The sequence below is a fragment of the Anser brachyrhynchus genome (assembly GCF_964034855.1).
Source record: "Anser brachyrhynchus genome assembly, chromosome: 26".
In the NCBI taxonomy this organism is placed as follows: Eukaryota; Metazoa; Chordata; class Aves; order Anseriformes; family Anatidae; genus Anser; species Anser brachyrhynchus.
The window spans coordinates 2028047-2045928 of record NC_137719.1 but is presented as its reverse complement, the minus strand read 5'-3'; the positions used below and the strand labels follow the sequence as shown (position 1 = coordinate 2045928).

General features: G+C 57.9%; 1 protein-coding gene across 1 annotated transcript; it reads left to right on the top strand.

Annotated features, from left to right (window-relative positions):
- The first annotated feature begins 314 nt into the window (after nucleotides 1-314).
- On the top strand, nucleotides 315-4244 carry LOC308182918 (uncharacterized protein). Its single transcript, XM_080568287.1, has 2 exons — nucleotides 315-3353; nucleotides 3498-4244. The coding sequence occupies exons 1-2, from the start codon at nucleotides 2637-2639 to the stop codon at nucleotides 3969-3971; spliced, it is 1191 nt and encodes a 396-aa protein (XP_080424413.1). The 5' UTR covers nucleotides 315-2636; the 3' UTR covers nucleotides 3972-4244.
- The last annotated feature ends 13638 nt before the right edge of the window (nucleotides 4245-17882 follow it).

Sequence of the window (17882 nt, the reverse complement as noted above, 5' to 3'; positions counted from 1 at the left end):
CTCTGTCCGTGCTCTGTCTGGTCTCCATCTGCGCTGTGTCTGTGCTCTCTGTGCTGTGTCTGTGCTGTGTCTGTGCTCTGTCCGTGCTCTGTCCGGGCTGTGTCTGGGCTGTGTCTCAGCTGTGTCTGGGCTCTGTCCGTGCTGTGTCTGGGCTCTGTGCTGTGTGTGTGCTCTCTCTGCTCTGTCTGTGCTCCGTCTGTGCTGTGCCTGTGCTGTGTCTGTGCTCTGGCTGGGCTGTGTCTGTGCTGTGTCCGGGCTGTGTCTGTGCTGTGTCCGGGCTGTGTCTGTGCTCTCTGTGCTGGGTACGTGCTCTGGCTGGGCTGTGTCTGGGCTGTGCTCTGTGGTCTGTCTGTATTGGCCTCCTTTCTCCCCAGTTCTTCTCAGAGCCTGTCTTCAGATGAACAGTCTCAGTCCTTTGTCAGCCATCCCGAGACAAGCCACCACCCCCGACGGGACCGCTGAAATCAGAGGGTGCACCTTCCTGTCTGTGGTAGCAAGAACTCTCTGGTAGGCAACAAGATCCGGGACGAGCCCCTAAACCCTGAGAAAAATCTCAATAATTTTCTTCAGACAGGATCTTCTGTGGAGCTTTTTTATTCGCGATTGCAATGGCGGGCATCCTGCAAGCAGGAGCGCGCAGTAAAAGTTTATCATAACCGTGTATTCCCTATTACCCGACACCTGATTTCTCCCCTGTTTCTTCATTGGCTGAGTACTACGGGTTCACAGCCTACTCGACGCACTACTATACCATATACGTACAATTTTATTTGACCAACCGTTAATTTCTCCTTAACCTTTTATTTTTTCCTTCTTCTCTTGTGACTAGAGGGCCCGTGATCTTTGCTTTTACTGATCTCGCACTGCTCATCCTGTTTTTCTTAGCTATCCTCGTTATTTTGGGACAGTGGGACCTTCCCCTTATCTGCTTAACGGATTCCCCACTGCTATGCCACACAATGCCACTTTTGCATATGCAAGGTTAGTGGATTTTTCCACTGCAAAAACACCTTCTATTGCAAAAACACAACTTTGTTTCTCACAAGGAGAAAAAACAACACGCCTAAAGTCGAAGCCACATACTAGAAAGAGAGGAGGATGCGCAGCACGGGAAGCTTCCCACAGAAAGGAGCTGCATTTGGGGTAAAAATCTGTCCCTTTTTATGTCATTGAGACATACGAGGGCGTAGGACACCAGCACTTCAGGTAACCAAGAGATGCTGTGCGTTTCGATCCGTCCCCCTGAGACAGCCACTAGGTGACGATGTTTCCAATTTTCTTTCAAGAAACCTTGCTTTCTCAGGCCCAGGTGTCCAGCTGCACATCGAGGACGTCCCTGGCTCCCAGGCGCAGTTCCCAGGCCGAAGGCCGAGCTCCCATCCGAACCCCCGGCCCGGCAGACATTGCTCCTGGCGTTGCGCAGCAGCCATTTCATGTCAGCCTTTGCTCATGGCAGTCAGCTTAGCGCCGTCAGTGCTGCCATCGGGGTGCCCGAGAGCCGCGTGAGGTCAGCAGAGAGTCACTGTCAGCCTTTGACCTCACAAAGGTGGGTGGCCATAAGTGCCCTGAGCGTCCAGCTCGCATGGAGTACTGCTGGTGGCACTCAAGGCATGGAGGTCTGCATGGTGCAATGGGAGACGCCGATGTCCTGCTGGTATTTTCACTGCCACAGTAGTGCCTCTTATAATGCTACTGTTAATTAGTGCTCTACCCTTCCGATCTTTTACTAAGGTAGCTAGAGAGAAGTGCAGACACCTGTTTATTTCCTGGTAATACCTGCAAGAACCATCTATCTACATCTTCGCCAGATTCATCATAGCGCTCTTGGTACCGCTGATCTGTGTTGCTCTGGAATAAAGTGCAATCGTTAGCACGCCAAGTGTCCATGCCCTTGCATCTACCAGAATCGTGCAAATCCCTGTTGGGATCTCTGTCTAGCTGTGGGCTGGCTAAGCTGTCTTTTGGATGGTGAAAATGGGAAATCGTGGGGATGGGAAATGATGAGTGGGATGAGAAATGATTGCTGGGATGGGAAGACTTCCTTGGGCTGGAAAGCCATGGGGCTAGGAAATGAAAGAGATGGGAAATCTTCCTTGGGATGGGAAAGCTTCCTTGGGAAGGAAAAGCATTGGGATGAGATACCTTCCTTGGGGAGGAAGGCATCCTTAAGGAAAGGCATTGGGATGGGAAATCTTCCTTGGGGAGGAAATCATTGGAAAGGAAAAGCATTGGGGTAGGGAAATCTCTCTTGGGATGGGAAATTATTGGGATGGGAAATCTTGAATGGGGTGGGTACGATTCGTTGCGGTAGGAAATAGTTGGAAAAGAAATGCAAGGGATGGGAAGTCTTTGGGATGAGATCTCATGGGATTAAGAAACGCTTCGTGCTGATGGGAAATAGTTTGCATGGGAATCTGTTGGGCTGTGAAACTGTCGGGATGGGAAATCGCCGGCAGGATGAAAAGTCTTGGGATGGAAAAGTCTTGGGATGGAAAATCCTTGGGAGGGGAAAGTGTTGGAGTGCGAAACCCCCCTGGGCCTGGCAAATGAGGACTGGGACGGGAAAGGCTCATGGGGATGGAAACTGATGGCGCTGGGAAGCCTGCTTGGGTAGAGAAACTGCAGTCCTCACCAAGATGGCGGTGAGGGGCTGGTCAGCCGTTGGGGCGGAGCCCCCGTTGCCCGGGTTCCCCAACGAACCGCCCCACTCTCCAGCGACCATGGCAGGTACAGCAGCGGGCTCCCGCTCCTCCCGGGGCTGCGGCCCTGCCGGCGAGCCCAGCGCCCGAGAGCTCAGCCCAGCGCCCTTTTTCCTCACAGAGAGATTCCCCAGACGGCTGCCGCCGGTGCCGCAGACGCCCAACTCCCCCTTCGTTGTCCCAGCTGAGCCGCCAACGGTGGCTGCCTGGCTGCTGCCCTCCTTCCCCGGAGCGATGGCGGTGCCCTTGCAGCCCCCCCAGGTACCCACCCTCTCCTACGCGCTGCCCCAGGCCACCGTCTGGCACGTGGTGCCGGAGGTCCAGGGGCAGGTGCTGCAGCTCCCACCCGTGGCGCAGCTGCCACCTGGGGGGCACCTCCCACCCGAGGGGCACCACCTGCAGCTGGTGCAGCTCCCCCCCGTGGGGCATATCCTGCAGCCGGTGCAGCTCTCCCCCGTGGGGCATAACCTGCAGGTGGTGCACCTCCCACCCGAGGAGCATATCCTGCAGCCGGTGCAGCTCTCCCCCGTGGGGCATAACCTGCAGGTGGTGCACCTCCCACCCGAGGAGCATAACCTGCAGCCGGTGCAGCTCCCCCCCGTGGGGCATAACCTGCAGCCGGTGCAGCTCCCCCCCGTGGGGCATAACCTGCAGGTGGTGCAGCTCCCCCCCGTGGGGCATAACCTGCAGGTGGTGCACCTCCCACCCGAGGAGCATATCCTGCAGCCGGTGCACCTCCCACCCGAGGGGCACCACCTGCAGCCGGTGCAGCTCCCCCCCATGGGGCATAACCTGCAGGTGGTGCAGCTCCCCCCCGTGGGGCAGCTCCCCCACACCGCTCTTCCCTGTGCCCCTGTCTGCCAGTGCGGACAGCCCATGGTGACGGGGACACTGGTGCCCCACCATGCGCTGGGGCTGGGGCCCAGGGCCGTGCTCCACGGGGAGCCCCTGCACCCCGCAGGCACCTGCCTGTTGCAGGCCCCCGCCCACCGCAGGCCCCCGCCACCCCTCGTCCCGGGGCCTCGGCTCCGGGGGCAGGCGCTCCCCACGCCCCGCACCGTGACCAGCAGCCAGGGGCAGCTGCCGGAGCCCTGCGACCACGCCGTGGGGCTCAGCGAGGACCAGGGGCCCCCGCTGCCTGACCCCACTCCCCCCGAGCCTTTCCTGGCTCCATCGACCCGCAGCACCCAGACGGCGACGCCCGACGGTGAGTTTGGCGCTGGCACAGCCGCCCCGTTGTCGCCCCACACCCATGAGCCATGGGAAAGCTGACATCGCCCGTCTTGGGGGATTTTCTTGCTTCGTCCTCAGCGGCGACAGCCCCGCAGGTGCCTGAGGAGCCCCCGCAGCTGCCCGAGCTGGGCCCTGATGCCTTCGCCGAGGCCTTTCCAGAGCTGGCAGGGGACAGCCAGCTGCTGCAGCACCTGCAGGACCAGCTCCTGGCCGACCTGGACATCCCCGGCACGGAGGAGCTGTTCAGCTGGCTCGAGGCCGTGGAGCCCCAGGACGCCTTCCCCGATTCGCCCAGCAGTCCTGCCCTCAGCCGCCTCCCCTCCCAGCTGCCCGACCTCTCCGAGGACATCGAGGAGCCGAGCACGCAGGGACTGGAAGCCACAGGAGCCCTCGGTGAGGTACCCTCAACCCCTGGGGTGTACCCCGAGAAGGTTGGGGGTGGGCTGTTGGTGCGGTCCCCTGTTGTGCTGGCATTGAGCCCCCCGCTCAGCCCTGCAGCCAGTCCCCTGCCCGGTGCCCTTAGTAGACCCCTACCCAGTCCACCCCTGAGTCCCCCCAGGAGGTCCCCTGACACCCAGGTCCTCAGTTCCCCTAGTAGACCCCTGCCCAAACCCCCCCTGAGTCCCCCCAAGAGGTCCCCTGACACCCAAGTCCTCAGTGAGCAGAGGACACCCCTGCCCACATGCCCCCTGGGTCCCCTCAAGAGCCCCCTGGCTGCCCCTGTGTCCACCGGCACCAAGCGGGGGGCCAAGCGCCGCGCGCCCACCAGCACCCCCAGGACAGCGGAGAGCTCCCAGCCCAAGAGGCCAGCAACGGAGAAACCCCCCGGCAAGGACAGGAAGATGCTGCTGGGCCAGGGTCTCCAAGGCCCCGAGACGCCTTGCCAGGGACGCCGTGCCAGGGACGCCAGGATGTCCAAGGCCCCAGGACGCCGTGGCAGCAGCAGGAAAGACGGCAGTGGCAGGCAGCAGCCAGCGACCAACAACAGCCGGGCGCCCAGCAAGAGAGCCCGAAGCCCGGGGGCTGCTGGGGGGCAAGGAGCAGCGTCGCCGCCTCCCCGCAGAGCGCGGCTGCTGCCGGAGACTCCGAGCGCGGAGCCCGGTGCCGTGCGGCCCCAAGACAGCCTCTGTCCCCAAGGCGTCAGGGCCAAGACGCTGCAGCGCCAGCGCCGGGACACAAAGACCCCCAGCGAGACTTTGCAGCCGCTGGGGGCCAGGGCGAAGGCGCTGGGGCCAGGGCGCCAGCTGCCCTGTGTGCAGCTGCAGCCCACCTCCAGCAGCCCCAGCACGATGCCCAGCGCCGCGCAGACAGTGCCAGCTGTGCCCGCTGCCCCCCAATCCCCAGCTGGCGGCAAAGAGAAGGTGGTGCCAGCACCACCAGGCAGCACGGCGTGAACAGGGGACGCTGCCCTAGAGCAGGCGCCCAGAGCGCTGTGCCTGCCAGCCGCGGGGGGCCAAGCGCAGCGGGGGGCTCTGCCCACACAGCCGCGCATGCTGCAGCCCCTGGCACGGCCCCGCGTGGACTACGTGCCCTGCGTGGGGCCCTGGGCAGGCGGTGACGCGGCGCCCACGCCGCTGGAGGAGCAGGAGGAGCCGGTGCCCATCACGCTGCAGCAGCGTCCCGAGCGGGAGCGCCTGAAGCAGCTGGCCCAGGAGGAGCGGCAGCGGGCGGCCCACCAGATGAAGATCGGCCCTGTGCAATTCTTCGCGCAGCGGCAGAAAGACGGGGCCATAGCCAAGTATGCCGGCTACCCGTGACCCTGCGCTCCTCGACGGCCCCTGCAGCACCCAGTGGCGCTGAGCTCAGCATGCAGGCACAGAGACCTCTGCAGGCACCTGCTCCAGCTTGAGCCGCACTCTTCAGCCCTTTCCCCTCTCGCTTGCCCTTACCCTTCTTTAGTGCTGTAGCTAGTCAGTGTTTCTCACTGTCAGGGATGGGCAACGGGGGGGGATGGGAGATGGGGGGGTCACGAATGAGTGTTGGGAGTGTTGCGATGGAAGCTGTTGGGATGGGCAATACCTGGCATGGGCAAGTTTGGGCATGGGAACTGCTTGTTGGGACACAAAATGGCAGGGATTGAAAGCTTATTTCTTCCTTTCTGGTCCTTTCTCTGCTTTATAGCCTTTTTTCTTAAATTCCTCTAGTGTAGGTGTTCACTCAGCAACGCCTCTGCCTGCAGTTGTTCTGGCAGTGGGATGCCGAGGGGATTTAATGCAGCCCGCTCCCGCTGCCCATGCTCAGTCCGTGAATGGATGTGGGCATGGCCAGCACGGACGGGAGAAAATGGGTGGATGGATGGATGGATGGATGGATGGATGGATGGATGGATGGATGGATGGATGGATGGATGGGAGTTGGGAACTGAGCCTTGGGATCAGCAATGGGAGGTTGCTGGGATAGGAAATGATCAGTGGGATGGGAAGTCATGACGGTGATGGGGATTCATTAGTGTGAAATGATGGGAAATTGCTAGGTGATTTTGTGATATTGTGATCATGGATTTTTTGTGATATTTTGTGATGTTGTGATCATGGTGGTGATAGGAGAGCATTAGGCTGGGAAAAAATTGTTTACATTAATAAATTTTATTGATTGTCTTTTTAATGTATTGTATGATTTGTATTATTATTTTCTATTCCTTTATTATTAAACTCTTTATCAATGCCTATGAGCTTTTATTTTCCTTCCGATTCTCTGCACGTTCACTCAGGATGGGGGGACGTGAGCGAACAGATGTGTGGTGCTGAGCGGCCTGCCGGGTTACACCACAACAGACTTTTTGGCAGCCAAGCTGGGGCACAAAGGGTTGAGCTAACGTCACATCTGACCGGAATGTTTTAAAAGAGTGTTTCTTATAAGCTTTCTCTGAGATTGATAGTTGCTGGTCACAATGTTGATTTTTTCCTTTCTGGTGTTGTTTTTCTGTGCTTTTTAGGTGCTTTTTCTTAATCCCTTTCTTGTTGTTTATGATCCCTGGGGGCTGGCCTATGTTTGCTGATGGTTTTGCCCACTTGCAGGTAGCACGTGCTCCTCTTGCACCGACGGTGAACTTAACCCAGTATTTGTCCCCGAATGACAACCTCTGTGGTTAGACAAGGAGTTAAAAATTCCAGCCAGCGATCAGCCCTGAGGCAGGATGGCTACAGGTGGCAAGGGCTGGGGGGGGATGTGGGCCGGTTTTTATCACGATTGCCACCTCCGATGGCTTTGGAATTCAGCCCTGAACAAATGTGGTATCCTACGGCGCTGCTAAAAGGTTTTAGAAAGGTGTGCCCCGATGCTGGCAGTGCCAGAGATTTACAGCTCGCCAAGTTGTCCGAGAAAAGTTTGGATTTGTTACCCGATGCGCAAGAAGCCAATCCAGACACCAGGTCGAGACACAGTTTTCTTTCAGAACTGCGCGAGTCTGGGTACCAGGTGGTTTCCCACAAAGCCAGCACATGGAAAGATTTTCCACGCCACGCTTGATACAATCTTTTATCACTACATTTCCATGCTAGTACAATCCCCTAACTTCTCACAGGTTCCAGAATTAGCCTACGGCTGACATGACAAAATGATTCTGCGCATCCTCAGAGGGGAAGGGTCTCCTGTTGGGCTGGGGTCTCTCACTCTAGGGCTGTGATTTTTTGCATTAGAATGAGGGTACTTCGTATTAGAATAGCTTTCCATTGTTTTCCAGTGGTTTCCAACAAATGGATTAGTATCAAACTCCAGTGCACGTGTGTAGGATTTTTCCTTACAAAAGGGTCTTCTCGAGTAAATAGATTCCTAGTTATTCATCCTTTAGATAGCTTCAACTCCAGGGTCATCTTTGCCCTTGCCTGAAAATACCCATTTGGTATCTGTTCTCATGAAACAAAGTTAACGAAAAACAAACAAACAAACAAAAACAAAACCCAGTTCCTAGCACCAGCGGCTTGTTTGCTGGGTCTGCTCTATGTGTTTTGAAGACTATTCAGTCCAATTCAGCACCTTCAAGAGAAATTGTGTGGGTCTATGAAAATGCGTCTTGATCTGATGCAAGCCTGTGACGCACCCTGAAGGCCCTCCAAGCCCTGGGATGGGCTCTGAGGCCCTTCCGAGCCCTGGGATGTTACCCGCAGCCACTCCAACCCCTTTGACGGGCCCTGCGGCCTCTCCAGCCCCGCTGACAGGCCCTGCAGCCACTCCAACCCTCTGACGGACCCTACAGCTGGCTCCGGGGACTGCCCTGTGGCATTCCCAGGCACCGATACACACAAGATGAAAGAATGGATGCACAAGTCATCTCGTTTAGTAAGGGAAGAGAGTCCTACTGAGAAGGGGAAGGAGCAATAGGAAGGCGAAGCAGACTACCCCAGTGGAGGGCCGTCCTAGGGAACAGCAGGCTGAAGACCACCATCTAAAAGCAGCAGTAACCAGGTGATCCCGATCTCTGGGTGAGCTGTGAGACATGCGGAAAGATTTCAGCTGTCCTCCAGGCGAGCACATTGTCACCTTGCTGCTGCCATGCTGGGATAACGGCTCCGGTGTCCGGGCTGTGTCTGTGCTGTGCCTGTGCTCTGTGCTGGGCCTGTGCTCTCTGTGCTCTGTCCGGGCTGTGTCCGGGCTGTGTCTGGGCTGTGTCTGGGCTCTGTCCGTGCTCTGTCTGGGCTCTGTCCGTGCTCTGTCTGGTCTCCATCTGCGCTGTGTCTGTGCTCTCTGTGCTGTGTCTGTGCTGTGCCTGTGCTCTGTGCTGGGCCTGTGCTCTCTGTGCTGTGTCTGTGCTGTGTCTGTGCTCTGTCCGTGCTCTGTCCGGGCTGTGTCTGGGCTGTGTCTCAGCTGTGTCTGGGCTCTGTCCGTGCTGTGTCTGGGCTCTGTGCTGTGTGTGTGCTCTCTCTGCTCTGTCTGTGCTCCGTCTGTGCTGTGCCTGTGCTGTGTCTGGGCTCTGGCTGGGCTCTGTCCGTGCTGTGTCTGGGCTCTGGCTGGGCTGTGTCTGTGCTGTGTCCGGGCTGTGTCTGTGCTGTGTCCGGGCTGTGTCTGTGCTCTCTGTGCTGGGTACGTGCTCTGGCTGGGCTGTGTCTGGGCTGTGCTCTGTGGTCTGTCTGTATTGGCCTCCTTTCTCCCCAGTTCTTCTCAGAGCCTGTCTTCAGATGAACAGTCTCAGTCCTTTGTCAGCCATCCCGAGACAAGCCACCACCCCCGACGGGACCGCTGAAATCAGAGGGTGCACCTTCCTGTCTGTGGTAGCAAGAACTCTCTGGTAGGCAACAAGATCCGGGACGAGCCCCTAAACCCTGAGAAAAATCTCAATAATTTTCTTCAGACAGGATCTTCTGTGGAGCTTTTTTATTCGCGATTGCAATGGCGGGCATCCTGCAAGCAGGAGCGCGCAGTAAAAGTTTATCATAACCGTGTATTCCCTATTACCCGACACCTGATTTCTCCCCTGTTTCTTCATTGGCTGAGTACTACGGGTTCACAGCCTACTCGACGCACTACTATACCATATACGTACAATTTTATTTGACCAACCGTTAATTTCTCCTTATCCTTTTATTTTTTCCTTCTTCTCTTGTGACTAGAGGGCCCGTGATCTTTGCTTTTACTGATCTCGCACTGCTCATCCTGTTTTTCTTAGCTATCCTCGTTATTTTGGGACAGTGGGACCTTCCCCTTATCTGCTTAATGGATTCCCCACTGCTATGCCACACAATGCCACTTTTGCATATGCAAGGTTAGTGGATTTTTCCACTGCAAAAACACCTTCTATTGCAAAAACACAACTTTGTTTCTCACAAGGAGAAAAAACAACACGCCTAAAGTCGAAGCCACATACTAGAAAGAGAGGAGGATGCGCAGCACGGGAAGCTTCCCACAGAAAGGAGCTGCATTTGGGGTAAAAATCTGTCCCTTTTTATGTCATTGAGACATACGAGGGCGTAGGACACCAGCACTTCAGGTAACCAAGAGATGCTGTGCGTTTCGATCCGTCCCCCTGAGACAGCCACTAGGTGACGATGTTTCCAATTTTCTTTCAAGAAACCTTGCTTTCTCAGGCCCAGGTGTCCAGCTGCACATCGAGGACGTCCCTGGCTCCCAGGCGCAGTTCCCAGGCCGAAGGCCGAGCTCCCATCCGAACCCCCGGCCCGGCAGACATTGCTCCTGGCGTTGCGCAGCAGCCATTTCATGTCAGCCTTTGCTCATGGCAGTCAGCTTAGCGCCGTCAGTGCTGCCATCGGGGTGCCCGAGAGCCGTGTGAGGTCAGCAGAGAGTCACTGTCAGCCTTTGACCTCACAAAGGTGGGTGGCCATAAGTGCCCTGAGCGTCCAGCTCGCATGGAGTACTGCTGGTGGCACTCAAGGCATGGAGGTCTGCATGGTGCAATGGGAGACGCCGATGTCCTGCTGGTATTTTCACTGCCACAGTAGTGCCTCTTATAATGCTACTGTTAATTAGTGCTCTACCCTTCCGATCTTTTACTAAGGTAGCTAGAGAGAAGTGCAGACACCTGTTTATTTCCTGGTAATACCTGCAAGAACCATCTATCTACATCTTCGCCAGATTCATCATAGCGCTCTTGGTACCGCTGATCTGTGTTGCTCTGGAATAAAGTGCAATCGTTAGCACGCCAAGTGTCCATGCCCTTGCATCTACCAGAATCGTGCAAATCCCTGTTGGGATCTCTGTCTAGCTGTGGGCTGGCTAAGCTGTCTTTTGGATGGTGAAAATGGGAAATCGTGGGGATGGGAAATGATGAGTGGGATGAGAAATGATTGCTGGGATGGGAAGACTTCCTTGGGCTGGAAAGCCATGGGGCTAGGAAATGAAAGAGATGGGAAATCTTCCTTGGGATGGGAAAGCTTCCTTGGGAAGGAAAAGCATTGGGATGAGATACCTTCCTTGGGGAGGAAGGCATCCTTAAGGAAAGGCATTGGGATGGGAAATCTTCCTTGGGGAGGAAATCATTGGAAAGGAAAAGCATTGGGGTAGGGAAATCTCTCTTGGGATGGGAAATTATTGGGATGGGAAATCTTGAATGGGGTGGGTACGATTCGTTGCGGTAGGAAATAGTTGGAAAAGAAATGCAAGGGATGGGAAGTCTTTGGGATGAGATCTCATGGGATTAAGAAACGCTTCGTGCTGATGGGAAATAGTTTGCATGGGAATCTGTTGGGCTGTGAAACTGTCGGGATGGGAAATCGCCGGCAGGATGAAAAGTCTTGGGATGGAAAAGTCTTGGGATGGAAAATCCTTGGGAGGGGAAAGTGTTGGAGTGCGAAACCCCCCTGGGCCTGGCAAATGAGGACTGGGACGGGAAAGGCTCATGGGGATGGAAACTGATGGCGCTGGGAAGCCTGCTTGGGTAGAGAAACTGCAGTCCTCACCAAGATGGCGGTGAGGGGCTGGTCAGCCGTTGGGGCGGAGCCCCCGTTGCCCGGGTTCCCCAACGAACCGCCCCACTCTCCAGCGACCATGGCAGGTACAGCAGCGGGCTCCCGCTCCTCCCGGGGCTGCGGCCCTGCCGGCGAGCCCAGCGCCCGAGAGCTCAGCCCAGCGCCCTTTTTCCTCACAGAGAGATTCCCCAGACGGCTGCCGCCGGTGCCGCAGACGCCCAACTCCCCCTTCGTTGTCCCAGCTGAGCCGCCAACGGTGGCTGCCTGGCTGCTGCCCTCCTTCCCCGGAGCGATGGCGGTGCCCTTGCAGCCCCCCCAGGTACCCACCCTCTCCTACGCGCTGCCCCAGGCCACCGTCTGGCACGTGGTGCCGGAGGTCCAGGGGCAGGTGCTGCAGCTCCCACCCGTGGCGCAGCTGCCACCTGGGGGGCACCTCCCACCCGAGGGGCACCACCTGCAGCTGGTGCAGCTCCCCCCTGTGGGGCATATCCTGCAGCCGGTGCAGCTCTCCCCCGTGGGGCATAACCTGCAGGTGGTGCACCTCCCACCCGAGGAGCATATCCTGCAGCCGGTGCAGCTCTCCCCCGTGGGGCATAACCTGCAGGTGGTGCACCTCCCACCCGAGGAGCATAACCTGCAGCCGGTGCAGCTCCCACCCGTGGGGCATAACCTGCAGGTGGTGCAGCTCCCCCCCGTGGGGCATAACCTGCAGCCGGTGCACCTCCCACACGAGGGGCACCACCTGCAGCCGGTGCAGCTCCCCCCCATGGGGCATAACCTGCAGGTGGTGCAGCTCCCCCCCGTGGGGCAGCTCCCCCACACCGCTCTTCCCTGTGCCCCTGTCTGCCAGTGCGGACAGCCCATGGTGACGGGGACACTGGTGCCCCACCATGCGCTGGGGCTGGGGCCCAGGGCCGTGCTCCACAGGGAGCCCCTGCACCCCGCAGGCACCTGCCTGTTGCAGGCCCCCGCCCACCGCAGGCCCCCGCCACCCCTCGTCCCGGGGCCTCGGCTCCGGGGGCAGGCGCTCCCCACGCCCCGCACCGTGACCAGCAGCCAGGGGCAGCTGCCGGAGCCCTGCGACCACGCCGTGGGGCTCAGCGAGGACCAGGGGCCCCCGCTGCCTGACCCCACTCCCCCCGAGCCTTTCCTGGCTCCATCGACCCGCAGCACCCAGACGGCGACGCCCGACGGTGAGTTTGGCGCTGGCACAGCCGCCCCGTTGTCGCCCCACACCCATGAGCCATGGGAAAGCTGACATCGCCCGTCTTGGGGGATTTTCTTGCTTCGTCCTCAGCGGCGACAGCCCCGCAGGTGCCTGAGGAGCCCCCGCAGCTGCCCGAGCTGGGCCCTGATGCCTTCGCCGAGGCCTTTCCAGAGCTGGCAGGGGACAGCCAGCTGCTGCAGCACCTGCAGGACCAGCTCCTGGCCGACCTGGACATCCCCGGCACGGAGGAGCTGTTCAGCTGGCTCGAGGCCGTGGAGCCCCAGGACGCCTTCCCCGATTCGCCCAGCAGTCCTGCCCTCAGCCGCCTCCTCTCCCAGCTGCCCGACCTCTCCGAGGACATCGAGGAGCCGAGCACGCAGGGACTGGAAGCCACAGGAGCCCTCGGTGAGGTACCCTCAACCCCTGGGGTGTACCCCGAGAAGGTTGGGGGTGGGCTGTTGGTGCGGTCCCCTGTTGTGCTGGCATTGAGCCCCCCGCTCAGCCCTGCAGCCAGTCCCCTGCCCGGTGCCCTTAGTAGACCCCTACCCAGTCCACCCCTGAGTCCCCCCAGGAGGTCCCCTGACACCCAGGTCCTCAGTTCCCCTAGTAGACCCCTGCCCAAACCCCCCCTGAGTCCCCCCAAGAGGTCCCCTGACACCCAAGTCCTCAGTGAGCAGAGGACACCCCTGCCCACATGCCCCCTGGGTCCCCTCAAGAGCCCCCTGGCTGCCCCTGTGTCCACCGGCACCAAGCGGGGGGCCAAGCGCCGCGCGCCCACCAGCACCCCCAGGACAGCGGAGAGCTCCCAGCCCAAGAGGCCAGCAACGGAGAAACCCCCCGGCAAGGACAGGAAGATGCTGCTGGGCCAGGGTGTCCAAGGCCCCGAGACGCCTTGCCAGGGACGCCGTGCCAGGGACGCCAGGATGTCCAAGGCCCCAGGACGCCGTGGCAGCAGCAGGAAAGACGGCAGTGGCAGGCAGCAGCCAGCGACCAACAACAGCCGGGCGCCCAGCAAGAGAGCCCGAAGCCCGGGGGCTGCTGGGGGGCAAGGAGCAGCGTCGCCGCCTCCCCGCAGAGCGCGGCTGCTGCCGGAGACTCCGAGCGCGGAGCCCGGTGCCGTGCGGCCCCAGGACAGCCTCTGTCCCCAAGGCGTCAGGGCCAAGACGCTGCAGCGCCAGCGCCGGGACACAAAGACCCCCAGCGAGACTTTGCAGCCGCTGGGGGCCAGGGCGAAGGCGCTGGGGCCAGGGCGCCAGCTGCCCTGTGTGCAGCTGCAGCCCACCTCCAGCAGCCCCAGCACGATGCCCAGCGCCGCGCAGACAGTGCCAGCTGTGCCCGCTGCCCCCCAATCCCCAGCTGGCGGCAAAGAGAAGGTGGTGCCAGCACCACCAGGCAGCACGGCGTGAACAGGGGACGCTGCCCTAGAGCAGGCGCCCAGAGCGCTGTGCCTGCCAGCCGCGGGGGGCCAAGCGCAGCGGGGGGCTCTGCCCACACAGCCGCGCATGCTGCAGCCCCTGGCACGGCCCCGCGTGGACTACGTGCCCTGCGTGGGGCCCTGGGCAGGCGGTGACGCGGCGCCCACGCCGCTGGAGGAGCAGGAGGAGCCGGTGCCCATCACGCTGCAGCAGCGTCCCGAGCGGGAGCGCCTGAAGCAGCTGGCCCAGGAGGAGCGGCAGCGGGCGGCCCACCAGATGAAGATCGGCCCTGTGCAATTCTTCGCGCAGCGGCAGAAAGACGGGGCCATAGCCAAGTATGCCGGCTACCCGTGACCCTGCGCTCCTCGACGGCCCCTGCAGCACCCAGTGGCGCTGAGCTCAGCACGCAGGCACAGAGACCTCTGCAGGCACCTGCTCCAGCTTGAGCCGCACTCTTCAGCCCTTTCCCCTCTCGCTTGCCCTTACCCTTCTTTAGTGCTGTAGCTAGTCAGTGTTTCTCACTGTCAGGGATGGGCAACGGGGGGGGATGGGAGATGGGGGGGTCACGAATGAGTGTTGGGAGTGTTGCGATGGAAGCTGTTGGGATGGGCAATACCTGGCATGGGCAAGTTTGGGCATGGGAACTGCTTGTTGGGACACAAAATGGCAGGGATTGAAAGCTTATTTCTTCCTTTCTGGTCCTTTCTCTGCTTTATAGCCTTTTTTCTTAAATTCCTCTAGTGTAGGTGTTCACTCAGCAACGCCTCTGCCTGCAGTTGTTCTGGCAGTGGGATGCCGAGGGGATTTAATGCAGCCCGCTCCCGCTGCCCATGCTCAGTCCGTGAATGGATGTGGGCATGGCCAGCACGGACGGGAGAAAATGGGTGGATGGATGGATGGATGGATGGATGGATGGATGGATGGATGGATGGATGGATGGATGGATGGGAGTTGGGAACTGAGCCTTGGGATCAGCAATGGGAGGTTGCTGGGATAGGAAATGATCAGTGGGATGGGAAGTCATGACGGTGATGGGGATTCATTAGTGTGAAATGATGGGAAATTGCTAGGTGATTTTGTGATATTGTGATCATGGATTTTTTGTGATATTTTGTGATGTTGTGATCATGGTGGTGATAGGAGAGCATTAGGCTGGGAAAAAATTGTTTACATTAATAAATTTTATTGATTGTCTTTTTAATGTATTGTATGATTTGTATTATTATTTTCTATTCCTTTATTATTAAACTCTTTATCAATGCCTATGAGCTTTTATTTTCCTTCCGATTCTCTGCACGTTCACTCAGGATGGGGGGACGTGAGCGAACAGATGTGTGGTGCTGAGCGGCCTGCCGGGTTACACCACAACAGACTTTTTGGCAGCCAAGCTGGGGCACAAAGGGTTGAGCTAACGTCACATCTGACCGGAATGTTTTAAAAGAGTGTTTCTTATAAGCTTTCTCTGAGATTGATAGTTGCTGGTCACAATGTTGATTTTTTCCTTTCTGGTGTTGTTTTTCTGTGCTTTTTAGGTGCTTTTTCTTAATCCCTTTCTTGTTGTTTATGATCCCTGGGGGCTGGCCTATGTTTGCTGATGGTTTTGCCCACTTGCAGGTAGCACGTGCTCCTCTTGCACCGACGGTGAACTTAACCCAGTATTTGTCCCCGAATGACAACCTCTGTGGTTAGACAAGGAGTTAAAAATTCCAGCCAGCGATCAGCCCTGAGGCAGGATGGCTACAGGTGGCAAGGGCTGGGGGGGGATGTGGGCCGGTTTTTATCACGATTGCCACCTCCGATGGCTTTGGAATTCAGCCCTGAACAAATGTGGTATCCTACGGCGCTGCTAAAAGGTTTTAGAAAGGTGTGCCCCGATGCTGGCAGTGCCAGAGATTTACAGCTCGCCAAGTTGTCCGAGAAAAGTTTGGATTTGTTACCCGATGCGCAAGAAGCCAATCCAGACACCAGGTCGAGACACAGTTTTCTTTCAGAACTGCGCGAGTCTGGGTACCAGGTGGTTTCCCACAAAGCCAGCACATGGAAAGATTTTCCACGCCACGCTTGATACAATCTTTTATCACTACATTTCCATGCTAGTACAATCCCCTAACTTCTCACAGGTTCCAGAATTAGCCTACGGCTGACATGACAAAATGATTCTGCGCATCCTCAGAGGGGAAGGGTCTCCTGTTGGGCTGGGGTCTCTCACTCTAGGGCTGTGATTTTTTGCATTAGAATGAGGGTACTTCGTATTAGAATAGCTTTCCATTGTTTTCCAGTGGTTTCCAACAAATGGATTAGTATCAAACTCCAGTGCACGTGTGTAGGATTTTTCCTTACAAAAGGGTCTTCTCGAGTAAATAGATTCCTAGTTATTCATCCTTTAGATAGCTTCAACTCCAGGGTCATCTTTGCCCTTGCCTGAAAATACCCATTTGGTATCTGTTCTCATGAAACAAAGTTAACGAAAAACAAACAAACAAACAAAAACAAAACCCAGTTCCTAGCACCAGCGGCTTGTTTGCTGGGTCTGCTCTATGTGTTTTGAAGACTATTCAGTCCAATTCAGCACCTTCAAGAGAAATTGTGTGGGTCTATGAAAATGCGTCTTGATCTGATGCAAGCCTGTGACGCACCCTGAAGGCCCTCCAAGCCCTGGGATGGGCTCTGAGGCCCTTCCGAGCCCTGGGATGTTACCCGCAGCCACTCCAACCCCTTTGACGGGCCCTGCGGCCTCTCCAGCCCCGCTGACAGGCCCTGCAGCCACTCCAACCCTCTGACGGACCCTACAGCTGGCTCCGGGGACTGCCCTGTGGCATTCCCAGGCACCGATACACACAAGATGAAAGAATGGATGCACAAGTCATCTCGTTTAGTAAGGGAAGAGAGTCCTACTGAGAAGGGGAAGGAGCAATAGGAAGGCGAAGCAGACTACCCCAGTGGAGGGCCGTCCTAGGGAACAGCAGGCTGAAGACCACCATCTAAAAGCAGCAGTAACCAGGTGATCCCGATCTCTGGGTGAGCTGTGAGACATGCGGAAAGATTTCAGCTGTCCTCCAGGCGAGCACATTGTCACCTTGCTGCTGCCATGCTGGGATAACGGCTCCGGTGTCCGGGCTGTGTCTGTGCTGTGCCTGTGCTCTGTGCTGGGCCTGTGCTCTCTGTGCTCTGTCCGGGCTGTGTCTGGGCTGTGTCTGGGCTGTGTCTGGGCTCTGTCCGTGCTCTGTCTGGGCTCTGTCCGTGCTCTGTCTGGTCTCCATCTGCGCTGTGTCTGTGCTCTCTGTGCTGTGTCTGTGCTGTGCCTGTGCTCTGTGCTGGGCCTGTGCTCTCTGTGCTGTGTCTGTGCTGTGTCTGTGCTCTGTCCGTGCTCTGTCCGGGCTGTGTCTGGGCTGTGTCTCAGCTGTGTCTGGGCTCTGTCCGTGCTGTGTCTGGGCTCTGTGCTGTGTGTGTGCTCTCTCTGCTCTGTCTGTGCTCCGTCTGTGCTGTGCCTGTGCTGTGTCTGGGCTCTGGCTGGGCTCTGTCCGTGCTGTGTCTGGGCTCTGGCTGGGCTGTGTCTGTGCTGTGTCCGGGCTGTGTCTGTGCTGTGTCCGGGCTGTGTCTGTGCTCTCTGTGCTGGGTACGTGCTCTGGCTGGGCTGTGTCTGGGCTGTGCTCTGTGGTCTGTCTGTATTGGCCTCCTTTCTCCCCAGTTCTTCTCAGAGCCTGTCTTCAGATGAACAGTCTCAGTCCTTTGTCAGCCATCCCGAGACAAGCCACCACCCCCGACGGGACCGCTGAAATCAGAGGGTGCACCTTCCTGTCTGTGGTAGCAAGAACTCTCTGGTAGGCAACAAGATCCGGGACGAGCCCCTAAACCCTGAGAAAAATCTCAATAATTTTCTTCAGACAGGATCTTCTGTGGAGCTTTTTTATTCGCGATTGCAATGGCGGGCATCCTGCAAGCAGGAGCACGCAGTAAAAGTTTATCATAA

Bases quoted from the DNA above. Each gene is read 5' to 3' on its own strand.
- LOC308182918 (XM_080568287.1), top strand. From the start codon at position 2,637: ATGGCGGTGAGGGGCTGGTCAGCCGTTGGGGCGGAGCCCCCGTTGCCC. The intron at 3,354-3,497 runs GTGGTGCAGCTC...CATAACCTGCAG, and splicing joins CCGTGGGGCATAACCTGCAG to GTGGTGCAGCTCCCCCCCGT.